Source organism: Eleutherodactylus coqui, chromosome 3, assembly GCF_035609145.1.
Source record: "Eleutherodactylus coqui strain aEleCoq1 chromosome 3, aEleCoq1.hap1, whole genome shotgun sequence".
Lineage (NCBI taxonomy): Eukaryota > Metazoa > Chordata > Amphibia > Anura > Eleutherodactylidae > Eleutherodactylus > Eleutherodactylus coqui.
This window is the reverse complement of record NC_089839.1, coordinates 82,869,823-82,897,740: the sequence shown is the minus strand read 5'-3', so window position 1 is coordinate 82,897,740 and position 27,918 is coordinate 82,869,823. Positions and strand designations below refer to the sequence as shown.

Below are 27,918 nucleotides of genomic sequence, written 5' to 3'. Positions count from 1 at the left end.
ATCGTAGCTAATTCAGTCAGTCAAAGAAAACGGACACACTTCTCTCCTAGCCTGCTTCCCTGTTGTGAACGTGCATTCACTGTCTTTCCACTGGGTTGTTACAAAAGGCTGTATGATGGTGTTGGGGAATCATGGAGGAGATCAGGAAGACAGAGATCAGAGAAAGCTAATATTACAGAGGGTTGTAAATCACTCTGGGCGAATTCTGCTGTTATCAATGGTGAGGAGGAAAAACCTGCAGCTACTCAGAGGTAGCTGTGTAGTACTGAGTGGGTGTGGCTATGCTACACAGCCTCTGAAAGAGGGAAAGGAAGGGAAGGTAAGATGGAGCTTAGTTTGCACAAATTCATGAGGAAGACAAGCTGATGAGTGTTCAGCTGACTCCCGAGCTAGAAACCTTGAGTGTAGGAGAGTCTGCAAACCAAGTATGAGTCTTTCTAAATGCATGAGAAAGGAAATTCAAAGGCACATCTTTTTTTCTGCAGGAACTTAGAAGATTTGTGCGTATCGATTTTTCATGCAAAGCTTTTCATAGCCTTTAAGCGAATAATGTATGAGAATAGAGAGTGAATCTAACGCAGGGCTCAACTCAACGAAGTCCTTCATCCAGATGTCTTACCGGAAAACATTGTCACATTAGTCTGATGCACTTAGATCTCAACAAAATGATAAAGTCCTATTTTGCTGGTATTACAGTAACGAGCTGTGGGCAGGTGCGTGTTATGATGATGGAAGAACCAGTCACCCGTTTGCCTATGCCAAGCTGAGCCTTTAGCCTTTTTTTGCCGATAAACGGCATGACACTCTTGCCTCACCCTCCGTATTTACCCAATCTTGCTCTGTACAAACAAGATTTCACAGCTACAGGTTTACTTTTTCTACGATACATATGAACAACTTGTTGGGTAAAAAAAAAAAAAAAAAATCACATGAGCTGAACGAACGCAACCTTCCCCAACAATATCGGCTGGCATACTAGCAACAGAAGCCTGAACTAGAAACACCCCGTCCATCAGAAGAAGACTCCCATGTCTTTTGGATACCCCCCATGTATTGGGAATATTTGTTGAGGTACATCTCCAAATTATCAAAAGACTCCTATGCCCATTGTTTGCCTACAATGGGAGATTATATATATAATATATATATATATATATACATACACATAAATACATATATACACACAGACACACTTTTTAGGTTTTCTTTAAACAATAAGCTTTCAATGGCCAACGCATGCATTAGATGCCTCTGTTGAAAGTATATGACAGGGAATACTCCTGATATATACATCCAACATGGCTAAAACAAGATGTGAACAGACAAGTAAATGCATTACACATGAATACAGCAAACTTCAATACAGATGAGAGGATGGAATCAACTGGACTGGCCAGCCAAACCCCCATCAATAGAGATTAGACTGTATGAACAATATCTACATGTAATACATTAATGTTACAAGCCTTGAGCACCATTTGATTACCACATATACAGCAATTTCAAGTCAACAATACAGTAAGTTTATCTGGCTGGGCGATGGTCCCCAGAAGTACTGGGTGCAGACCATTACTGATAAAACACATATACACAATCTTTATAATTGTGATGTGAGGCTCATCTGTTAGTGAGCTGCTGTAACTCACTTCGAGAAGTTTGCTTCCCTGGAGCCGACTTTAAAACTCCATTAAAAGTAAAGAAAATGAAGAGTGACATCACTTTCCAGGAGCCGTTCCAGCATAAATGTCACTTACAAGCAGAACAATATGATTGTGCCACTGGAGAGCCTGAATAGTAGGAACTCGCAGTGTTATTATTTCTGGATTTATCCTGGGAAACAGATCTCACCATTTTACGGCACTGCAGAACTTTTCTTCACTTGCTACAATTCACAATCCATTTTTAAAAGGACTCAGGCGACAATTTGAGCCCCAGCAGCATGACATTTTAAAACTAATGTTATCTAGATTGTACGTCTCACAAGGCAAGCTGCACTACACTGCCTTCTTTTCCTTTAGTACATGCTCCTTACTTCATTCATTTAACCCTTTAAGGATCAGGGTGTTTATGGCCTTTTTTTTTTCTTCCCTGACGAAATAACTTTTTGCAGTTTTTGTTTCCTGTCACATATAGGGCTATTTTTCATGGCTTTTTTCACTGAAGTTTTTTCTCTATTTTTTATTTTATTAGACGTCATGCATACAAAAAGTATAAAAGTTCTTTATTTTTAAATTATATTGACAGTAAAATAAAATACAGAAATGGGTTTGCCATTTTGTTTTGAACACATTTTGATATATGATCTGTATAATCTCAGATTACAGGGCGAACATTGCAACTGGTTATGTTGGAATCGGGTAATTTTTGTTTTTTCATATATATTTTATTCTTTCATTTTTTTGTACTTCTTTTTGAATGACCTTTGGGGACATTTACTTGCATTTTTTTTATATTCATTTCACACGTTCACATGGCACTAGTCAGATGTGTCCCTTATGCCTTCCTGTTGTATCTGCAGCGGTGACTTGTCACCTATATTACCATCAGCATTTGGCTACAACATGTTTTCGAACTGCTGGTTGAGCAGCTTTTCCCCATTACAAGGGTGGTTTCACACACAGGATTTTGTGACAGTTTTTCATGCAATTTTTTGAGCCAAAGTCAGATGTAGATTCAAAAGCAATGTGAACCACAGGGTTAGCGAAATTATACTTTCCTAACTCAGAGGCCTCTGGAGGGCGTTTTGCTGCTTCAAGTGGCGAAATTCGGCACTTGCAATTTATGGGGAAAAAAACATTTGAAAAAGTTGCAGATAGGTTGCGCTGTAGCATGCCAGGTCTACCATGACAGACTTGTATCAGTGTCAGATCTGAAAGACAGCATTCATCGGTATATTGTAACGATTAAAGATGACTCACTGTGTTCAATGTTGGAAAACACGGTTTTGCATATGGAGAGCGGCGTTGAAGACCAAGGGGGACTTATTGAACATTTTTAGCATTATTTGCATAGCTACAGCGCCACTTACTGGTGACTTTACAAACTTTTAAAAAATAAAAATGGCGAGCACATCGTCTGAAGTGGCCGTTGCCCAAATTTCATATCATGTGAAGCAGCAGAACGTCCTCAACAGGCCTCTGAGTAGAGGAAGTTTAATTTCACTAACCCCGTATAAAAGGAAGGACTTGTACTTCTACTTGCTGGATCCATTTTTGGCTTTGGCTCAAAAAACTACATGAAAAGCTGCCACAAAAACCTGTGTGTGAAGTCACACTAAATCGAGGGTTTTAGGAAATATTCTTTCTGATATATAGAATAAAATCCCAACATAACTTACACTCCTGCAGGTCAAACTCATTTGGTGCTTTTGCTGACCAAAGCCTCATGGTGTTCACAGTGTTATTCTTATAGCCAGGAACCGGAGTGTCATAAGGCATCGCAAGGACTATCTGCAGACAGGAAAAGGGACAATTGTTACATAGAGCGAATTTACTACTTGTTGGGTGGTTGCACGTCTGCGCCCGAAACTGCAGTCGGAGGTTCCATCGCAGATCCAGCACAAAATACAAGAAGACAAGGCGCACAAGCAGCGCTATTACCCCCAGCAAGAAGCCGGGCAGCCTTTGCAGAAACCAAACAGACCCAATTATAGTCAATGAGTCCATTCAGCGCTGTTCGATTCAGTTATATGATGGAAACGTTCAACATGGGGATTTCCCTGTCCTGCTCCCCAAATGGAGCAGTAAACCAAAACCCCGGACCGCAGATGTGAAACAACCCTTAGTTCACACAAAAAAAATTAGCACGTTATAGTTATGGAAACTGAATTAATTACCTGAGTGATATTGTTTTAATGGTCTGGTCATAAATAAAGATCATTAAAGCGACCCTCGGATTTTGGTGCAAATTTCGATCCCGGGACTTGATGAGGCGGGGGTATTACCTGCAGAAGTTCTTCTCTGCAGTCTCTTTGATCTGCCGATTCAAAGTCCTGCTTTTGGCATCCAAGTTGGCTAACACAATATTCAGACAACCTAATCCCCACAGTGCATTGGCAATGCACTATACCTCACTGATCAGTCAGAGCTGCTCATATCTCAGACAGAGCACAACATGCATTAGGTAGTAAGAAAATTGCTTGGATGGCCGAAAACAGGGCACAAAACTGTTGGATTGGAGAGAGGCGGTAGAGAAGAACAATTGCAGGTGATACACTGCCTGTCCAGGGACAGAATTCTGTCCGAAACCAGAAGGTTGCTTTAACAATAGTCATATCTATGATTCTAAAACAACTGGTAACAACCAATGTAACACTTTACTTTGTTCTCTGACTTATCAAACTTTGACAGATTGTGGCAGTTCTGGACACCAGCTAAAAGCTCCGAAAACAATGCAGCTGTTTGATTATACAAAACAGCTGTATTGTTCTCAGAGCAATCGTGGAGGTATCCTGCTCCACCTGCATAACTATTTAGTAGCTAATTAGCTACTTACAGTTATGCAAAGATGATTGTTCAAATGTGTCACTCATACTGTTTGAGCAAATTCTGAGCAATCATCACTCCGTGTAAATGGGCCTTTAACCATTGCCATAGGAAAATGCAAATTCCGTATGTAAATATTTATCTGTATGTAATAAGGTAGCTTCACAGCTATATTGGCTCACTGTAATGCATTGCAACAATAAGCATGTACTGTACCTGCGTGTATAATATAGGATAAAGAAAATATTGATACAAACCTGAGTTTCAACCCATTTAGCACCCTCAGCTGTGTGCTCTACTCTGCCATAGAAATGTACTGGAAGCATGTATTCCGGACGAGCCTTCTCCCAGGGATTACCATACCGCAGCCAATCATCAGCCTCCTCAACCTGTTATAAAAAAATAGAACATAGTTGACTCTTTTTTAACCCCTTAAGGATGCGGGCCCATTTTTGTTTTTCCCTCCTCACTGTCAAAGAAATCATAAAACGTTTTTATTTTTTCCTTCACATAGCTACATAAGGGCTTAATACCAAATTAATATAGTTTTACTTCTGCTGTACTACTTAAAATAGATAAATAAATAAATCTTTGGGGAAAAATAATTCTGCCACGATCTTCTGACTGCTATAATATTCTTGTGTCAATATAGTTGTGGGAGGGCTCATTTTTTGTGGGACATCCTGTAGTTTATATTGGTATCATTTTGGAGTTTGTGTGACTTTTTGATCGCTTTTTATTAAATATTTTCTTGAAAACAAAGTGACCAAAAGAGCGTAATTCTGACATTGTTTATTTTTTATTCTCTGACAGTGTTCACAATGCAGGATAAATAATGTGTTACTTTGATAGATATATCGGACTTTCATGGACACGGCGATACCAAATAGGATTTAAAAAAAAAAAAACCCTTACTTTCTTTTTTCCCAATAAGTAAAAGGGAGGGGGGAAAACACTTCTTTTTTTTAAAACTTCTTTTTTTTTTATTTTTTTCGGTCCCTGTAGGGGACTTGAACTTATGATCATCTGATCACTCATACAGTATAATGCACAACTGACTGCTGTCCATCGTGCATTTTGACAGGCAATCTATGAAGGCGTGCCATAGGCCTCAAGCTTGTGCCCAACCCACAAATGCACATGTAAGTAATAGAGGCCGCCGGGAGAATTCTCCAGCCCGCTCCGTCTCAATTTTCTGAGCAGACTAACGTTCTGTATAAAAGCACAGGAGTAATAGTAGCTGGGACTACTGTGACAGTTGCCCCATGTAAAGGTATCTTTAATGTGACTACCTAAAAGTTGTACCAAGGAGACTAAGGCCGGCTGTACATGACCGGGTCGGATTCTGCATGCAGAAACACGCATCGGAATCTGACCCTGTGCCCGGCCGATGACTGTCATTCTTCTTTTTCTGTACTGCGAATGGTCTGCACGCCGAGCTGTCAGAGATGTGCAGTAGAGATTTTTCACGACCTCGCTAGGCAATGACGTGAAATCCGCGACCTTTCCACAATGTCAATTGTAGAAGGGCCACGGGTCGGACGGCTTACATTGTCTTCAATGGAAGCCATCCATGCAGAATCTGCTTAAAAATAGAGCATGCTACGATTTTTCCTCCTCAAGCGGAAAATCGGAATTGATTTCCGCTCGTGTACAGGAAAAAGCGTTTTTCCGTAGCATGCCATTGGCGGTATTTGCTGCGGAATCCCGAGGTGGAATCCACTCTGGATTCTGCAATGCAAATATGCCCGTGTACAGCCGGCCTTAGAGGTCTTTTTGATACTCAAGTTTGCAAAACTTCAGGCTCCTTTTTCATAGAGCAAAACAATCAGATTTTACACACTTTTTGTGCAGTTCATGGGGAAAAAAAAAAAAAAAAGGTTCTCAATGTAATGAAGGCCCTTTCCTGAAACAAAATTTGGCTCAGCATTCACCCTGCACATTTTTTTTAAAATCAAGAAGATATATATTTTTAAAGGTCCTTTATGTTTAAAACAAAGAAGATTACACAGTCTACATTGCAAGGGTCAAGCATGACGATACGTTCTGCTCATAACATTCAATAGTAGTACATTTATGTCTAGATTTACCTGCCAGCCATTGATAATCCTTTGGTTAAATATCCCAAACTCATAGCGAATTCCGTAGCCATAGGCGGCTAGTCCCAAAGTAGCCATAGAGTCAAGAAAACAAGCTAGGAAAAGAAAAGAGACAAATCATTGCAGGACGTTAATGAAAAATGCAGTGCGCTCTAGTGAAGCTGCTTTAGAATAAAGCGCAAAGTGTCAGTCCGCTAATAAGGAATGCATTGTGTGTTTCAGAGTGCTGACAAGTATCTATGGTACTCAAGCTAGAAGCCTAGAAATGCTTCTGGGACAATCTCTTCATCTCTCGAAAAGTCATTAGTGCACCACATGAGCCCATGCCAAGCTGGCACCCAAATAATTGGCACATTAGCAAACTAACTGTCAAACTAAAGCTGGACTGAGAAAGTTCAGGCCTGTAATAGCGTTTAAATCTTTCTCTCTATTCCCTGCTAATGTGGTTTACTTCCTATGGCATCCAGTTATGTTCCTGGGCTCTTGCGGTTACATCCAGGAAAGAAACAGCAGCCATTTTTAGCAGCCATTGAGGAATTATACACAATGTCAGCCAGGCTTGATTAAAATTCAGGGTCCATACACTCTTTCCTACTCCCTGTATAACCCAGTTTACCAGAGTTCATTTAATTCCATGAAAGAGGATTAAATAGAGGAGAACAACTTTATTTAAGGCACCCATACACATTGGTGTTTAATCGTTCAAACTCCCCTCCCCAATTTCAGCAGGGCTGGGCGACTCTCTAATGTGTATGGTGGCTGCTCAACTGTCCATCGACACGTAATGTTGGGACATTGAATTTCAATATGCCACATAAAATAAAATATAGAACGGCAAGCAGGCAAAGAAAAACACTTAAATGCTAACAGCGGTGTGAATAGAGCCTAATCCAGTAGTATGGAGAACGACCACAAGGGAAGTTTTTCAAAATTAAAGGGGTTGTCCCGCGCCGAAACAGGTTTTTTTTTTTTTTAAACCCCCCCCCCCCCCCCCCCGTTCGGCGCGAGACAACCCCGATGCAGGGGTTAAAAAAAACAAACCGGAGAGTGCTTACCTGAATCCCGGCGGTCCGGCGTCTTCATACTCACCTGCTGAAGATGGCCGCCGGGGTCTGCTCCCTCCGTGGACCGCAGCTCTTCTGTGCGGTCCATTGCCGATTCCAGCCTCCTGATTGGCTGGAATCGGCACGTGATGGGGCGGAGCTACACGGAGCCGGCATTCTGCACGAGCGGCCCCATTGAAGACAGCAGAAGACCCGGACTGCGCAAGCGCGGCTAATTTGGCCATCGGAGGCCGAAAATTAGTCGGCACCATGGAGACGAGGACGCCAGCAACGGAGCAGGTAAGTAAAAAACTTCTGATAACTTCTGTATGGCTCATAATTAATGCACAATGTACATTACAAAGTGCATTAATATGGCCATACAGAAGTGTATAGACCCACTTGCTGCCGCGGGACAACCCCTTTAAGCATAATAATATGTGAGGAATCCTCCAGCTAATATGATGTTTCTAGTGTGTAACAGTCCGGTTTATGCAGACCTTCTGCACCCCAAGGTCAGGGGGGACACACGACTGGCAGGCGCTGAAGGACTTGACATTCGTCCCGTGTAAAAGGACCCTTAAGTTATGAAAATGATTTAAGTTGCTCAGAGAGGGAATGGATAAATTACCTGCCAAACGGCCCAGCCCCCCATTTCCAAGGCCAGCATCTTCTTCAATCTCCTCCAGCTCCTCCATGTCCAGGCCCAGCTGTGAAGAAATAAAAGAGCAAAGATCATATTCAAACCATTCACCGTGGTGCATGGTCTACACCAGGAGTCTTTAACCTGCCGCTCTCCTGCAGTTGCAAAAACACAACTCTCAGCATGCCCTGACAGCTTGAGTTGTAGCTTTACAACTGCTGAAGGGACACAGGTTGGGGACTATTGGTGTAAATATAGGAACAACCCAAAAATCTCAGATTTATCATTATGTAATTAATATATAGCATAATCATGTATATTAGTTTCTCAGCATAAAAAAAATAAAAATGAAAAACAACTTCTGACTTTCGTACTATATACACTCATTGTCAGAAACAATCCTTTCCCTAAAAGAACCAGATACATTTAAAGCCTATGTGAAGGCGGCCTAAGAGTTCTGTCTGCTAGAAATAAAAAAAAAAAATCAAGCTGGCTTCTGGAGTGAACTAAAAGGCTATAAAAGTACCCAGCTATTTCTCTAACCCTTTTGTAAATGCATAAAACAAATCTGGCAATAATGGGACCTGTCTGAGGGTGGATTATCAAAAGTTCTGGGCTAGCCAACAGCCATTAAAGGAAGAAGAAAAAAAGTACATAAAAACTAACTAGTAAATCAAAAAAACAGCTCAGAATTCAGTGCAAACATGGAATATTCTACAAGACACTGTTTTATGAGAAGAATGTTATAAGTGGTCATTTCTGGTCAGTTTCTAGTTTCTGATCATGTGAGTTTACAAGTTTTCATGGTTCGGTGCTACAAAAATCGTATCACCGATATTAGTGGAGTACCAGATATGACTTTTCCACACAGATTCTAGTTCATGCCCTTTTGAGGCTGTACAGTCATCATTATTTATAGTAAGCTGGTTTGACCCATGTACAATACAAATGCATGCTTTGAGACTATGCAGATAGACTTTTCTGAAGCGTGGGATGGGGAGCCATGTAGGCCATTCAAGAAGATGGGATTAAGCTTTATTTACTATCAAAATAACTTTCTCTTGACGAGATTCAACAACAGCAGAGGGGAGGGGGTCACCACGGACATCCCAGCGGGTTGTGCAGCTGTATCCTTTGCAAAACATATTACTCACTTTGATACTCCCCCTCCATCTACGATTCCCAAACTTGCAAGAGACCAGGTTTTTTTTCCTACGGATCACAATACCGCATTTTTTTTTTTTTTAAGACGATAAAATACAAAACTGCTTTTCACCTCTTTATAGCTTGTTGTCCTACATTAGTAGAAAACTGGATATTCTCGGACACCACAATGTCATATATACATAAGTGTTGCCCTTTTCAAACAGCTGTAGAACAAACCAGTTATGGGGCCCCGGCTTCCAGAATTAGGCCGGTTCACAAGACTGTGTGTGCCAACTCATAAGCATGCAATGCCATGTACTTGCTGCATGCCACAAATCCCCATGCACTATCTTGGTGTGTATCCACGTGTTAAAGCACAAAGATAGAACATACTCGCGTGAAAAAAAAAATTGCGGTAATACATGCGTAAAAAAAAAATAAATAAATACGCAGGTGTGTGCGAGTGACCTAATACAAATAATGAGCTATTGGCATCGTGTGTCGCGAGCGACTACAATACGCTCGTGTGAGACCCACTACAGTTTTTTTTTCACTGCGAAATTCACAGCGTTTTTTTTCTGCAGGGGTCTATGGGACTTGTAATGTTAAAATCGCGATTGCGCAAAATCGCAATTTACCGCAAAATTGCGATTTTAACATTACAAGTCCCATAGACCCCTGCAGAAAAAAAAAAAACACTGCGAATTTCGCAGTGAAAAAAAACTGTAGTGGGTAGTCACCCTTAGTTGACAGTTAAAGGAATCCATTCACAATATCTCTAGTGCTACCAACTGCTGCATAACCAAACCATCAACACGCTTCACGGTTGGCAAGATGCTTTTTCCTTGAAATGCATCTTTTTTACTTCTGCAAAACAAACCTTTGGTGATTATAACTAATGACTTCAGCCTTTGTTTCATTGGACCACAGCACTTAATTCCAAAATGCCTTTGGCATATCTTAGGGCGACCATACACATTTGATACAGACTGGCCGAACATGCAGATCTCAGCAGTATCTTGGTAGATCTCCTAACATGTATGGTGGCCTCCTGACTCTTGCCTGAAGGTGGATGTTGGGGAGAGAAGGAATGGGTAGTTGGATTTCACCTGTCTGATCCTTTTATTTTTGGGTGATAAGCTGCCGCTACAGCTGTCTGGCAGCAGCTTTCTCACTCTCCACATTCAGAACACATGTGCGCTTGACCAAGGTGCGAGGGTCGGGAGAGATAATGGTCAACTTGAAAAGTGCATACCTAACAGCTATCTAAAATGTATGGGCAGCCTAAAAGTGCTCATACACATTAGACTAAGGTTGTGTCATGCTGGATCACCATATTCTGGGCAAGATGGTTGGCATACACTCAGTGGAACTCAGTCCAACACCAGAGATCTTCTTTAAACTAGCTTCAGCCAGCTTTACTGCATCTCTTCACAGCAAAAACATTCACAGTTTCAGTGCAAAACATCAAATCAACACCTGGCCGTCTAGCCTCTAACTAAACATATACAAATATCCCTTACTCCTGAAATGTAGGCCTTCTGCCTCACACCTCAAGCAAACAGAATGGTTTCAAAACATAATAGTGACTCCAGAGGCCTTTGGCACGAATTTGCCGTCACTTCCCAGTTGGAGCATTTTAAGAGAGGCACACGTCCTTTTCATTAAGCCCTCTTAAGTGCCTCATAATTTGGTTGCCTGTCCACAGGCGTTGTGGTACCCCGCTGCGGGAGCTGCCGTCTGGGAGCAGGAGCCGGCAGACGGATCTCCGCCGGTCAGCCTATCTGACAGATAGGCTGACTGCGGATGACCACGGAGAATCGTGGCAAATTGCGGCATGCTGCGATTTGCCGTCCACGTGCGGAGAATCACAATGATTCTCCGCTCGTGGACAGGGAGGGGGGGGTAAGCGCTCTCCATAGCAACGCTATGGAGAGCTTTCACTGCGTTCCCCGCGGCCGAATTATCGCTGCAGGGAACGCAATGAAAACCCGCCCGTGAATAGAGCCCACCACATTTCTTTTTCTGGGTTTCACATTAACCATCTTCAATATTCTCTAATTTGGCCCTCTATTAGCCACTTTAACCACTGCACTCCTACAGTTGATGAAAACACACAATTTCAACCAAAAACATTATTGGGTGAAATATAACAATGAACAACCATTTTAGCCAGCCGATGATCAAAATATTTCAGCAGCTTTTTCGATGAAGTGCTGTACTCTGCTTGAGTTCCAAAGAGTTTGACTGGACTGGTAGCGCATGACCACTGCTCCATTTAAACGAAAGCTTGGTACCGGCATTCTAGTGATCGTGGAGGTTCCAGTGGTGGTCATACATTTTTTACCCATCATGTGGACAAATAGTGATAAAGTGTTTTTCATGGAACAACTTCTGTAAGGGCTCATTCACACGACTGTGCTTTCGGCATATGTTACGGCCACAATGCACGGTTGGGTGACACGCAGTGAATGGAGTCAATAAAACTAAATAGACTTTCATTAATCTGTTCACATTAGCGTGTGGACACTGTGTGTTGATATACACACAAAAAAATAAATAAATTGCAGCATGCTCTATTTCTCCATGAACCACGCTGCGTGAGGTCCTTTTGTATGGGCAGCGTATGCAACACTGTCCATACACAATACATTGCATATTGGTGGCCATACGCAGCCTCAAATGGCTGTTAAAATGCTGTGTGACTCCAGCAGCGTTTTATGGATACTGTCATGTGAATGAACCCAAAGTCTCAAGATTAAAAGTCAGTTATTTTTTAGGTTTACCTGTGTTTACCAATCAGTGATAGCATCACATACTATACACTGTGCACAGATATACCTACACTTAAATGAAAATGGCCTCAGAGGTATAGACTAATGTATTCTCACATGTTCTAACTACAATATACTGCAAGTTTTTTTATTCACAATATACACCCCTTGTAAAAAAAATAATCCCTTACCTAGAAGTTGTCGGAACGGAATGAAACTTTCTCTGTGTCAATGTAACGTTGATATAAGTGATTACAACATCAGAGCAAAAGGAGAATTTATTGTGGAAAACAAACCCCTTGTATCGAGGCTCTAGTACCCTGTTGTACCGCCTCTAGCTTGGATACAAGATGTGATACAGGAGGGCGTGGAGGCTCTAGTACCCTGTTGTACCGCTTCTAGTTTGGCTACAAGATGTGATACAGGTGGGCATGGAGGCTCTAGTATCCTGTTGTACCGCCTCTAGCTTGGATACAAGATGTGATACAGGGGGCGTGGAGGCTCTAGTACCCTGTTGTACTGCTTCTAGTTTGGCTACAAGATGTGATACAGGTGGGCATGGAGGCTCTAGTGCCCTGTTGGGCGACCTCAAGCTTGGATGCAAGATGTGATATGAGCGGGCATGGAAATACTACAGCTTCTGTATGGTATCCTGTGGTTTATCGCTCCACATTTGCTGTAACAACCTCTAGATTGTGCAAACTCGCAGGCTATTGAAGTTGGCATTCCAGATGGTCACATACATGTTCTACTGGTAAACGACTGTTGTAACACTACTAGGGGTGGCTGACTTTCATATGCAGACCATCACACCAGCAATGGGGGCAGTGTGCTGCTCCACAGCAAAGCCAGAATTTAGGTGCTCACCCCAAGGTCTCCAGACACGAACACGGCCATTGTCAGTACCCAAAACAAACCTTTGTTTGTCGCTGAAGACAATGCAGTTCAACTCCATAGCACTGCAGTTTTGTCATTCAGGACACCACTGCAAACGGAGGAGACAATGCGTCGGTGTCAGAGACAGAACATGTAAACGGGTACCGCAAGACCAAATGTCCTTCAGCCAAGTGACTGGAAACAATTTCAATAGAAACAGGGCCTGTAACGATGGTGCCACCCGTTTCTGGATGGCGAACAATGAAACGGTTGGATCCCCTTTACTGGTGGTCTGACGAGTGTGTCCTGTGCCCGGTTGCCTTGTATGTGCCCTCACACATCTACTCATCCAAACAGTTTCTCGAATTCCAATAATGCGCCCCCTCTCAGACTCTGTTAACTGGGTGAAATTTGGATTGTGTCATACAGGCGTTTAGAGGTCAACAAGCTCCACACAAGCGGAAAGAGAGGTAACAACACACAAGTAGCCTCCGTGTGTAACCAGTTTTATCATCTCAGTTGGCACAATCAATTGTATATCTGCCTAAAATGTAACTGCATGCCCGAGTCTTGCAGCAGAAAAAAACTCCTTCTAGGGGCTTGATATTTTTTTTACAAAGTGTATCTAAAGCACACATTTAACATACATGTCCCTCGTCCACCTTACCCCATATGACATAAAAAGTTATGAAAGATACTGCTGGCTAATCCTGAACCTTCAGGTTTATAAGAATACATAACTGAGATTACAGACAGCCAACTAGATGTAATGTGATTTGTACAATACACAATGGCAGGGCTGTGAACGTGCAGCATGACATGACCTCAAGCAAGAAACTGAGGAACGCCAGTCTGACAGATCCAAAAAGCTGTCCGCACTATCCCTTCCCCACACATTGCACATATATTATCACTTCCTTGGGACAGACCTAGCAGCAACCACTGGAAAGCTGCAGCAAATCAAGCTTCATCGAAAAAGAGAAACAAAACAAAACAGAATACTGAAAATGCGGCTTAACCCAGTTCTCAATATGCCATTCCTGCTGGCACATAAAGGATTACCAGTATTTAGAAATATATTGTAGTCCACTTTATATATGTACGCCTAGTTTATATAAAGACAGCAGAGAATATAGAATAAGAGGAGGACAATTTAAAGGGAACCCGTCAATTCTATTGAGCTGTCTGGGCAGTAGAGAATAGTGACAGACACATCGGGGCTTATTTACTGTTCAGAATAATTCAGAAAACTGTCTTACATGCTTTACACCACATTTACTGTACTTCTAGACACTTTTGGACAGTTTTTCAAATTTACCCAAAAAAGGGGAGTTGTCTAAACTGCACCTAACGTTTGGCTCAATTTTTGGTGTTAAAAAAAACAAAAAACAACAACTAATGCCCCATTTACACAGGAAGACAGTTGCCTAAATGACACACGAGCGCTGATGTCAGTGCTAAGGTCATTAGCGCTCGTGCACAGCGTTTGGACAGGCAGAGTTCACCGCATTTACACTCAACTGTCTTTTTTATGCTAATTGAAAGTCAGCGATAACGTGAAGTGAACGCATAGTAAACGATATTTTTTTGCATTTACACAGGACAATTACTGCGCAATTTCATTCGTTTGAACGAATATTGCGTGATAATCATCCCGTGTAAATGGTCCATAATACATGGGCTACAATTTAAAGGCCATTTACACGGGACGATTTGCCCAAAATACTAAAAGTGAGCTTTTACATTGCGCCATTGCAGAAAGTCTAGTTAGAAGGCTGCTTTCACATCTCTGCTCGGGGTTCTGTTTTCCTGCTCTGTTGGAGGAGTAGGAAAGGAGAATTCTCTGGCCGAACTAGTCCCTCTTATGATGGAACCAAACGGAGCCAAACGGACCCTATTGATTATAACGTGGTCCGTTCGCTTTTTGCTACCCACCATTTTACCGCAAAAAATAGCACTGCATGCAGCGCTTTTCTTCTGATATTTTGTGCCGGATCTGCAACGGTAGGTTCGAGAGTGGACATGAACCCGCCCTAACACTGTAAGTGACCTTTGAATCCAGCCTGCACAATATGCTACTCAACAACAATCTGGGCACTTCGATCCTTTGAACAGTCATACTATCTGGGCAGAAACCGTATCTCTCAGGGTTTTGTGCAATCAGGCCTGGAGCACCCTCTCTACATACACCCCTGGTGGTGGTTTAGCGTTGCACATCCATAGGACACGTCCCTTTTAACCCCTTGAGTGGCACGCCCGGAAATTTTCCGGGACGAGCTCCACTGCCGATAGTGATATAACCCGGAAGATTTCCGGGCTATGTATCACTATGGGAGCTGCAGAGCGCAATGCCACAAGCTGTGACATTGTGCTCTGCCTGCACAGTCCCACAGAGAACAAATCAAGGGCTTTGAAAAACCAGCAGAAGATATTGCCGATCTGCCGGCAATCTCCTGCTTCTAAGTCTCCTGCTTTGTTTACAGGTTGCCATAGAGACCATCGGCTTGTCAGAAGCAAGCCGATGGTCTCTATGGCAGGGAGAGCTGGTGCTTGGCTGTCAGAGGACAGCTAGGTACCAGCTCTTACAGCAGAGATCAGAGAAAACCTCCGATCTCTGCTGTGTTAACCCTTTACATGCTGCAGTCTATGTGACTGCAGCATGTAAAGGGCTGTCACTGCAGCATGTAAAGGGCTGTCACCATCGGACCCCAGAATGTGATCAGGGGGTCCTGATGGGTCCCTGTGGAAGTCCCCTAAAGGGACAAAAAAAAAAAACAAAAGTAAAAAAATTATGAAAAAAAATTATAAAAGCACTTGTCTCCCTTTACTTTGTAAAAAATCAAAAATGCAATCACACATGTGGTATCCATGCGTCGTAATGACCCAGAGAAGGAAGTTAATACATTATTTAACCCCTTAATGACATGGCCCCTTTTTTTCTTTTTTTCCTCCCACCTGTTTAAAAAAATCACAACTTGTCCCGCAAAAAACAAGCCCTCATATGGCCATGTCAATGGAAAAATGAAAAAGTTATGGCTCTTGAGACGCAACTGCAAAATTAGTTGAAATTCAATGATTAGACCATTTTAAAAAACCTGCCCTGGTGGGCACGACAGGGTGGTAGGAAACCCGCCACTCAAGGGGTTAATTTGAGTCAGGCCGGGATCACACAGGCAGATTTGAATTGTGGAACCCACAATCCGCAGTTGCGTGGACAGTACATGGTAACACTTGCCCATTGAAAGGCATGAAGCTTCGCTCACATGTGAGGACAGGAATTGCATTTCCCGTGAGCGAAATCAAAGTCGCAGAATGTTCTATTTTTGCATGGATTCCATGCAGACAGCCCCAACTGAAGCCAATGCATGTGAGTGTTTCGTTGCTCATGCACAATTAACATTGCATATAAGTGGCGGAAACGCTCGCTACTTCAATTGAAAAGCCGGTCTGCTGGAGCGTATTGTCCAAGCAGAAGAGAGCTAATTTCCGTGTGGACAATACTCTGTGCATAGCGTATATCCGTGCAGAAAATCAGGTGCATCCGCAATCATTCACAATTGTTTTACACAAATGATCACAGGTCTTCCACTGTGGAATCCAACGGACCTGTGTAAGTCGGAAATCAGTTATTGCACCCCATGCCTGGAAGGTTGATGAGCTGAGGTCAAACTAAAAACAGAACCATGGAGAATACTACAACAGTAAAAAGCCACGGATAAGAGGGTTGGCTTAACTAATGAACTGCGCCAAATAGCATGTCATTAATTTGGATGGCTATGTAATACATGGTCTGGTAAATGGTCATGGTCTCCTCCAGAACAGGAATCACTCTGGTCTGGCCAACAGAGGGGATCTCAAGCAAAGTTACCACATATAGGACATCCACTTTAAAGTTCAAGATCTTTGAAGCAAGTGAAGGGTACTTCTGTATGTGAGTGGCCAAAAGGTCGTGAAAGCCATATTTGTAGTCTACTATGAAAAATATAATATGTATATTTTCAAGCTACTTATTACAATATACAGAAGTGTTAACATAACCCCCATAAAAAGGCTTCCTTTGTTTTGCTACAAATCAAGGGGCTTTCACATTTCCACTGTGGATTTTGTAGAGGATTTTACCCATTGCATTGCAAAAGGGTGAAATATGTAGTAACAATCTACAGCGTTACAGAATGAGCATGCTTTGAAGATACTCAAGTTCTAATTTCAGCGCAGAAAATTTCTGGTGTATGTGGATGGGATTGTGCTGTAAAGTGCTGCAGATGTGCAGTGATAAAGTCGCATCATAAATCTGCATCATCTATGGTGCATTTAGATTCTGGCTGACACAGCTGAAATGCTGAGCCTGTTCGCTGTCCGATCTTTTCAATTAGATTTCCAAATGTTTTAATGGTAGGGTTAGAGTGGTTACGATAAGAGAACCAGTTAGCTGGAAATACCCTGGAAATCAATAAGCAACTTTGGTCTGTCATGTTTAAGAAAGTCAAGTCACAGCTAAAGAGCAAGAAACTTGGCAGCAGAAAGCCATTTCCTTCCAGGCACTAAAATATCCTAACAAAGAGGAGCAAACCGATAAACACCAAATCTGCGTCTAGGCAGAGACAAACAGCGTACTGGGAAAGAGTCGACGTATAGAAAAATAAGGATTTTTATTCAAATCTTGAATGTAATTTTTACAGTCATACATTAACCCTTTCCAATCCAATTTTGGATGCAGGGTTTCCTAAATGGTTTTCTCTTTTTGCTGTTATACAACGGTGCCATCTGCTGGCTAAAGCTAGTGTGTGCGCCAGAAAGGCTCTGACAGCAGAGTGGCTGGCAATAGACGATAAGAATACCCTGTCAGACGTCTTCTGACATTGGAGCTGTACAAGTTTCAATCAGAATGTAGGAAGACGTCAGACAGTGAATTGGAAAGGTTTAAATATGGTTTAACAGCCAGAAAGTAGAATAAGGGCAGCAACATCAAGCCTTGTGCACCCTGAGAGCATCACTTCTACAAGGTCCCATCTTCTGGGCAGGTCCAATAACCATCAGGCATGGACCAGGAGGAACTCTTTGATTGCACATGGGCATTCTGGTACCAATATTTGCTTACTATGCGAATCTGGAACCCCACGGCCCTTGCCCAGACTACCCCCTGCGATCTGAGTCAGCCTATTAGTGCCTCTTCTACACCCCCTGTATAACTGGAAGCGGCTCAAGTGAAACCATGAGATTGTAAGAACTTTATAGAGCAGGCAGATATGAAGGTGCCCAACCTCTAACCATTCCCTATCCTCACATATAAACCCCGTGTCTTATCCTCAATAACCCTCTCCCTTTTTCTTCCACCCCCCATGTCTTGGCAGTTTTAATTCTGGATAATTATTTCTAATGATTATATTTTTGACTTGGATAAAAGGAAGTAGTTTGTTTTTTTATATTTTGACGAGGTACGCATGACCTTCTATCAAGATTATAAGTTTCATTGGTGTATCCTATATCCGATGTTTATCAAATAATGACAGCTTTGTTTATATTTATTTTAATGTATTATTACTCTATTGAAAATACAATAAACTTTATGAGAAACGATAACCATCAGGCAAAGGATGCTTAAAATGATGAGGTCAATCTCCTTTGGGGAGCAGATGTCGAGTGTATCACCAATAAATCTATTCGTTTTTCTGCCAGACATCCTCCCCATTTTCAGGTCAAGTTTCCCCTTCTAGGCCAAAGATGGTCTCCCCTGTCCAGAAAAATAAAGTTTTTTGCAAGAAAAAAAGATCATGCACCTTCCCAATTTATCATATTTACATAGTAAAAATAATGGAGAGGGGAGGAAAGATCCAAAACGTGCAGGTTAGGTTATGTTATGTTCAGATCAGAAATCCCCTACGTTTCGTATGTGTGCCTGGAAAAACTCCTAGCACATTAGCTGAACATACCCATAGGGCTCCATTTACCAGTGGATGCCAAAAGAGTGTCTTTTTAGATTCCATCAAGCCAGTATATTGTAAGTCAGTAAAACATTTTTTTGCAACTGTATAGATAAATGTAGTTTTTTATGTAGTGTCAACTTTCATCAGACCGTTCTGTCAGATGTGTAGCTTGGGAAATCCTTCCAAAGTATACCTTGGTGTGTGAATAGAACCTGAGACCCAACATTTCTGGGTGCATTATTTCTAATCCACATCTACAGATTCAGTAATTATGCTTTTGTTTTCTAGAAGGATGAGTAGGCTTTAAATATACAAGTGAATCATGCCGCATTTTGTTATTTTTACAGCTTTCTACTAAATAATTCAGAATGCTGGCATGCCTTCTTGAAACACCATTATACTGTGGCTGGGCTTGCAGATGAGAAATGAGCTGCGGCTATGTATCGATTGATGCGGGAAGCAGATTTATGCAACAGACTGATAACTTGCTTTTATTTTTAGAATAAAAAGATCATACAGCATATACACTGAAGGGACAAAAGGTTTCAATAATGACTTATGAAAAACCCTGTGAACCCTCCATGTAACTGGCAAATCAAGTTCATAAGCAAGCGGGTTTACTACACACGTGATGACAAAGGGACCCACGTAACGCGGCGCCAGTTTCAAAGACGGAACCTTCAATTTGAGATTTCTAGAAGACAAGTATACCTTCTGTCTCATCCTTTAAAGGGGTTGTCCCATGACAGCAAGTGGGGTTAAACACATCTGTATGGCCATATTAATGCACTTTGTAATATACATCGTGCATTAAATATTGGCCATACAGAAGTTATACACTTACCCCCTCCGGTGCTGGCGTCCCCGTCTCCATGGCAACGACTAAACTTCTGCTCTGGTCGCACGAACAGTCGCGCTTGCGCACTGAAGATTCCTCCACGAGCTGCGTCCTGGCTCCTCCCCCTTCTCAGCGTCATCGCGTAGCTCCGCCCCCATCACGTGGTGCCGATCAGCCAATGAGGTGGCTGTAATCGGCAGTGGAGCTCAGACTGGAGAAGAACATCCACGGTGCACCATGGGAGAAGACCAGCGGTGCACCTTGGGAAATGACGGCGGCCATCTTGGAAGAAGATTTTTATAACTTCATGAAACAGCTTCATGGTGAGTAGAAACGCTCTAAAAAAACAATTTACATGGGTAGTTTGTGATGCTTACTTAACATGGGGGACTGGGGTGTGAAAAAATTTTCGTTTTGGCCGCGGGACAACCCCTTTAAGGTTCAAATACTGACGGACTCTTCCCACTATGCAACTGCATACAAGCCCCTGTTGCTTCCAGGTTCTTCTGTACTTCTTTCCATACCCCCTGCAGCGCATCTGTGGCCACATCAGCTGCAGGACAGGCAGACGGCACAGAAATAGCTGTAAGGAAGCGGGGATGCTGACCATATACGCAAAGGAATGGAGATACCCCAGTGGAAGAACAAGTACAGTTGTTTAGCGCAAACTCTGCCAACGGCAGGAATTCTGCCCACTGATGAGCCTTTTCGCTAGCAAACAACCGTAAATATTGCACTAAATCCTGGTTCTTCCGCTCAGTCTGACCATTGGTTTGCGGGTGAAATGCTGACGAGAAGGAAAGCAACCTTCCCAGATTTCTATAGAAGGCTTGCCAAAATTGCGCAACAAACTGAACACCACGATCAGATACAATGTTCTCGGGAACCCCATGTAGACGAATGATTTTTTACAAAAATCTTGGAAACTTCTATCGCACTAGGTAGCTTTTTTAACGCCACGAAATGTGCCATTTATTAAGAAACGGTCTACAACAACTAGGATCGTGGTGAACTTCTGAGACTCCGGTAGATCGGTGATAAAATCTACCAATAAATGTGACCACGGATGAGAAGGCACCGGTAACGGTCTCAGAGGCCCCTCCAGATGCCGATGCCGACTTTTACTGCGTGCACAGACAGAGCATCCCTTAACAAAGTCGCGGATCTCCCGAGACATGCCTGGCCACCAGTAGTGTCTAGAACAAAGATCCAGAGTCCCCTGAACCCCCAGATGGCCTGCAAGAACAGATGAGTGAGACTCTTCAATGACTCTAAGATGCAAGGTCTCTGGCACAAACCATCTGCCCTCCAGCACCCCGAGGTAGCGTCCTGCTGACAATTTTGTACATGAGGAACTAGAACAGATTCTACAGCTGCCACCACCATCCCAGTTGCCAAGATATTCTCAGGAGCCACTGTCTCACTTTCCGGCGAACCGAAACTCCGTGAGAGGGAGTCTGCCTTCACGTTCTTCTCCCCTGGAATATATGTAATGACAAGGTTAAACCTGGCAAAAAACAACACCCACCTGGCGTGATGAGCTGTGAGTCTCTTAGCGTTGGCGAGATATACCAAGTTTTTATGATCAGTATACACGGTAATGGGATGCCTTGCCCCCTCAAGATGGTGACGCCACTCTTCTAGAGACCACTTAATCGCCAATAACTCCCGATTACCCACGTCGTAGTTATGTTCCGCCGAACTGAACTTCCGTGAGAAGAACGCACATGGACTATACCCAGATCTCCCGCTGACTTCCTGAGACAATACAGCCCCTGCCCCCACCTCAGATGCATCGACCTCAATGAAGAACGGTCGCCGCGCGTCTGGCTGTACTAGCACCGGGGCCGCAGTAAACGTCCTTTTGAGACAAATAAAAGCCTCTAGGGCCTCTGGCGACCATCTTACCAAGTCGGCACCCTTCTTGGTAAGATCGATCAAGAGTTGAGCAATAACAGAATAATTCTTAATGAATTTATGGTAAAAATTCGTGAAACCTACAAACCCACTGGAGAGACCATTCAGGTTATCTGGTCTGACCCATTGGGAGATTGCTGCCACTTTATCAGACTCCATTTGAATCTCCGTGGGTAAAATCACATAACCAAGGAAAGACACTTGTTTAGTACCAAAAATGCATTTCTTGCAAACAGATCAGAACCAGCCTCAAGTGCCGCACATGTGAAACCTAGTCTGGGGAATACACCAGGATGTCATCGAGATATATGACCAAAAATACCCCCAGGAAGTCATGGAAGGCCGCGTTCATAAACCCCTGGAACACAGTGGGTGCAAATTAAATTGTAAGACCCCTTAAGTCCAATTTGGAAAACCAGTGGGTCCCTACCACCTGATTCAATAAATCAGGAATCAGGGGTAAGGAGCATTGGTTCTTCACTGTAATTTTATTCAAAGCCCGATAATCCACACAAGGCCTCAATGTCCCATCCTTCTTCTCTACAAAGAAGAGACCTGCCCCGGCAGGGGACCTGGACGGCCTGATATGTCATTTGGCCAGAGACTCTGAGATATAGGACTTAAGGGCTTTGTGCTCACGCCCAGACAAACTGAAAATGGCTCCCTTAGGGATGGAACTGTCAGGGATCAAATCAATACCACAGTCCCACTCCCTATGGGGAGGCAAAGTCTCAGACAGTCTCTTGGAAAATACATTGTGAAAATCAAACAAATAAGTATGGTATCTGCTGAGTACATGGATATAGTAGCTAAGTGACCCAATGTGTCAATTCCCGAGTGGACCAATCAAATCGGGGATTGTGCAGTGCCAACCAGGGCATACCAAGCACTACATCAACGGACATCCTTTCCATTACCAAGAACGACAGATTCTCAGAATGAAGAACACCCACAGTGAACTGTAAAATGGGAGTCCTTCATTGTACAACACCTGCAGACAGAGGGGTAGAATCAATACTAGTGAAGCGTATGGAATCTTTAACGACGAGAATTCAGTCATCAGATGTCTGACAAAACTTAAACTAATCAAATTGGCGGCAGCACCCGAATCAATAGAAGCCTGACCGGACCGAGTGAAATTCCCGAAGCCAATCTGACAAGGCACCAATAATTGAGGGAGTACCTGTGATCCTAGGCGATCCTCCCAAAATCGCCTAGGATCTGAAGTTTTCTGCTGGTTCGGACTGATGCTTTAGACTTTTCTGAGGAAGGGTTGCTACACAATGTCCTGCTTTCGCACAATAGAGGCAGAGACGATGAATCCTCGGGACTTAGCTGGTCCACTTCCATAGGCTTGGCACTAGAAGTTGGCATGGGAGAAGTGGGGACGGGTCTGCTGGATTCCCTATCCTTACGGGCCTGACGTTCCTCTTGTCTAGCTCTCAGCCTCCTGTCAGCTTTAACCGCCAATTCCATCGTATCATTGAGTGTCACGGGGGCGGGATGAGAAATGAGTAGATCCTTGACAGCGTCAGAAAGACCCAACAAAAAACATCTTTAAGGGCACTATCGTTCCAAGCGGTTTCACCTGCATACAGTCTAAATTTAGAGCAATAGTCCTCTACCCACTGCTGCCCCTGATGTAGAGACATGAGATGGGATACCGCCAACCCCGCACGGTCCGGCTCATCAAAAATACCTCCAAGTTCCCGAAAAAACAAATCAACTGACTGCAGGCAAGCCGAACTCTCTGGTAAGGAGTAGGCCCATGTCTGGGGGGGACCCCGAAGTAAGGACATAATCAATCCAACTTTCTGGGATTCTGAGCCGGAGGAGCAGGGCCGCATCCGAAAATACAATCTACATGCCTGCAGAAAAACAAAAAACTTGCTCCTCTCCCCTGAAAATACCTCAGGAAGCAGACACTTGGGCTCAGGAATAGAAGGCGCAGTAGAAACATGCACTAACTCCCGCTGCTCCTGGGCCACCATACGACTGGACAGGTCTTGGATCATGACCACTAAATCCTGCAACTGACTTGCGAGGGTACTCATGGCCTCCATTGGAGAGCAATTTTAAGAGCCAATTATTATGTTACCGTATACTACCCTTGATATGCCAGCCTGGGTGCCCTAGATCTCACCCACAACCCCTGTCCGTGCCTACTTGCCTCCATTCCTGACTAACCCCAGGCGGGCAACTGGGCAACGGTCCCTACTCTCACTAGGGACCAAAAAAGGGACACTGGCGTACCTGGATGGAAGGGATAGAATACCGACAGAATAGGCAGATGAAAAGACCCAACACGAACAATACTAAGCAGAACTGAGGCAGATGGAAAATAATAGCGGATAATAGCAAAGTATAGCAGACAAGATGACAGAAGCAGGAGACCAACAGAGGAAGACTAGCTAGCACACTGAGGGAAACCAATAACTGGCAGTGATTGCAAGTCTCTGCCTGACCTAAAAACAAAAGCCTCCGCCCGGGGGCGGAGAGAGGAAGAAAGCCAACTCCCAACAGAGCACAACAAAAGGGAGCTTGTGCACGGCAGCTGCACTCACAGGTGTGGACGCGCATGGCGCTGCGCGCCACCAGCACCATGCCGCCCTTACCGGCCAGGCACCCGCGCCACTGGCAGCTGGATAACAAGCCGGGGGGGGGGGGGGGGGGGACGCGCCCCGACTGCGAGACCCCGCACACTGTCGCCCTGGTAGGACCAGCAACCGCCGCATGGCAAAACTTTGACCATGACACCGGGATACAGATTCATGCTGTTTATGCCAAATGTGGACTCAGCGATCTATATGGTTCATCAGGAAATGATATTTGTCACTCCAGATGACCTTGTCATGTGACCAAGGTCCAGTGAAGTTTTTCCTGGGCTCATGCGAGGCATTGTTAGCGATGACTTTTTCATTCTCATGCTCCTTTGCCCCTCTCCATTGACATAACACAGCGGCCATTCAGTACTGAACGGCCGCTATTTACACGGAGCGATCAGCAATGAGCTTATCTTCCATCAGTGTCAGGCATCGTTTGCTCGACATTCGTCTGGTGTAAACTGCCCCTTAGAATAATGTGTTGGACCTCACCCAACATAGGAAAATCTCAATGTTGGGCAAGGTCCAAAACTGGATTGGAAAAGGTAATATTGAGACTTCTTGTCGTCTCATGTTTTTATTGATGGTACTAGCACCCTCATATGGGTCAGAGGAACCTTTTGGACTCCAGGGCCAAAGTGTGAACATAACCTCTGCATCTTTATATGTGAGGAAGACTGGGAAAGAAGTCGTGAACAGCGGAAGCCATAATACACACCAAGCATAAACCATACAAAGCTCTTCATGTAAGAAAGTGGCAATGTCAAAGCACTTTGACAATGGCTTATCACATGGTTATATCTGCCCTTCACAAGCTCCTAATGATGACAAGCACTCTATGGAGAGCCATTGATAAAAACATCTAGAAAATGTCATAACCACTGTCATAAATGGCAAAAACAAATACACATTACATTTATGCTCATAGCTTATGATAGCTGCCATGGGGGTAGTCAAAGTCAAATATTTTCTATGCTAATTCAATATACACAGGGCTTGTCTTAAATGGACACTTTATCTCTGTTATCAACCAATTCAAGGATGGGGTAGACTGACAGGGAGTCAAATAAAATATCTGTCCTATGATCACTACTTTATCTCCTCTTCTGGGAATTTTCAGGAACATTGCCATATGTACGGTACATGAAAGTGTTAGTTCTTTGTATTAGGTTTAGTTTGTACTTTGCCCTTTTGAGGAGTTTCAAACATACAAGCATTATCCTATTTAAAGCCCATGGACACCTTTGAATAATTTTTTAATGCATTATACCTAGTTGGTGTTTAAAAAAAAAAAAACCTTTTCCTCAATTGTTTTTTATTAAAAATTTTGAAGCATTTGTCTTCTCCAACCTGCGTGTATTCTCCTACATTGCAGACTTCTCAGTATAAAAACCATCAGTGATCTTCAGCTTCTCCAGAACTTGCATCTCAGTCTACACTACCAGTGAATGGGAGTTGCACCTGACAGATTTTCGTATCGGAAAGCACATGAAAACTAGTCCGTGTGCGATCCGATTTACATGGACACAGTGCATTAACAGGTCCCATTTCTCATTCATGATATGGACAGGTATAGGACATGAGGTTTTTTTCAGGAGGAGCGTCAATGTGCATAGCCTCATAGCCGTATAATTGGGCTGTGTGCTGTCAATGAATGAACACAAACAACACATGCCCCCAAATACATGAGAACATACTCCAAGGGTTAACTAAGGCAACCTTCACATCTGCATTGGTTCGGTAGCAGACCCGGCACAAAATACAGGAAGAAATAGCGCTGCATGCAGCGTTTTTTCTTCCAGTAAAATGCCGGCTGCTGAGTGGAAATCGAATGGCCCCCTTATAGTCAATGGGGTCAATTCAGCGCTGTTCAGTCCCATCATAAGTCAGACCTGTTCTGCTAGGAAATTCCCCTTTCCCGAACGGAGCAGGATAATGGAATCCCCGCTGCAGATGTGAAGGCAGCCTAATGGAAGTGGATTTATGATCTGCTGCCTTCTGTCACTTTGGATCACAATTCTTTTAATGAAAGCATATTATGCGCGTTTGCAGCTTACAGTTACATAATACGTTAAAAGAGAACATGCTAGCAAGCAAACTACATTTCATGGGTTTAAAAAAACAAACAAACCATGTATTCGTCCCGCAGTGCATACCTGATATATAGCTTCATCACAAGCATGTTGGAGACCTAAATTCAGCATGGTATTCTGCAGAGTGCGCCCCATGTAGAATTCCAGAGAGAGGTAATATATACGCTGCAAGGATAGAAACAAATGCTGGTTAGAATATATACACTACTAATTACTGCATACATATGTGAACCAACCAGGACGGATGGTAAAAGTTTGCAATTCTTTTGAAGCTTAGACATCATAAAGGTATATACATCTAGTATACATTCAATTTAAAATACAGCCCCTGAATGCAAACAAGAATGTGTATAGACTCGCCCAAAATATAGCAAGACACGTAAACAAACAACAATGAACAAAGTGTAAAATAAGACCAGAGAAAACTCTCAGAACAGACAGCAATTCCGATTATGTTAATAACTTTTGGCAAAAGCACCTAGAAGAAAGATGAAGATTAGAACTCAGTCTAGTGGCAATGATGCATAGGCAGTACCTTATGGTACCTTTTACATGGGACAACTGGCAACTGAATAATTGCTCAAAAGAGCAAAATCAAACGATAGTCGTTGTACAACCAGTGATAAGTTGCTCACTAATCATTTCATTTTACCAAAAAATAGTCGCTGATCAAAAAACTAATGCGTGTAAAGTTATAGTATTTTACGATTTGAGAACATATTTGCATGGAAATCCCCTGAATGAACGATCTCTCAGCAAACACCTAAAGAACAATGATTGCTCTGTGTAAAAGCAAACAAACGACTTTTCAGAACAATAGATGCTCAGTGTAAAGATACCATCAAGTTCTGACAGCCTGATGCAACAACAGAAAGCGGAGGCGGGCTAAGAGGTGAGCAGTTACTGTGACTAGAGGACATGGATGACACTAGGACGGCATTCTTTATGGCAAGAGGTTTATATTGTGATTGGGAACTGTGGCTGAAATAGGGATGAGGTAAAAGTGCCTAGGACTGAATTAATGTTGTGTATGGTGTATACTTGGGGCGCATTGTAAGTGACAAGGGACATTATGTCCAGCAATTTTTGGATAAGAAAGGGTGCCGCGTCTGCTTAAGGAGAGCACCCACAAAGTGTGTGAAGACACCTAGAAGTGAGTGAGGAGACTTATAAGGCCATTCAAGCTCCTCTGGGTAATATGCAAATAAGGAAGATGGAATTACTGCCTGTGCAGCTCTCCTTAACGAAACCCCTTCTGACCCACATCCCAGGCCTCTCACCAACTCAGCCAGAAACCTACTGCACACTGATGAGGGGCAAACACCCCAAAACAGCTGTCTGTGTATAGTTTTCTGTCTTGGTTTACTATTCCCAATCATTGTTAAAAAGACCTGTATAAAAAGTCTGACATTGATATGAAGGAATACTGCCATCCAATAGATGGCGCTACAGAGGTAAGTAATTCCATCTTCCTTATT

The 27,918-nt window shown here is 43.1% G+C and overlaps 1 protein-coding gene across 1 annotated transcript in view; it reads right to left on the bottom strand.

Moving 5' to 3' along the window:
• The window catches only part of PYGB (glycogen phosphorylase B), a 70,325-nt gene that overhangs the window by 27,115 nt on the left and 15,292 nt on the right, over positions 1-27,918 (bottom strand). Inside the window, exons 2-6 of the mRNA XM_066595796.1 lie at positions 26,504-26,605; positions 8,258-8,336; positions 6,575-6,678; positions 4,742-4,873; positions 3,338-3,449 (exon numbers count right to left, since the gene is read on the bottom strand). Of these exons, the coding sequence (XP_066451893.1) occupies positions 3,338-3,449; positions 4,742-4,873; positions 6,575-6,678; positions 8,258-8,336; positions 26,504-26,605 (529 nt within the window). The remainder of the gene's footprint in view (positions 1-3,337; positions 3,450-4,741; positions 4,874-6,574; positions 6,679-8,257; positions 8,337-26,503; positions 26,606-27,918) is intronic.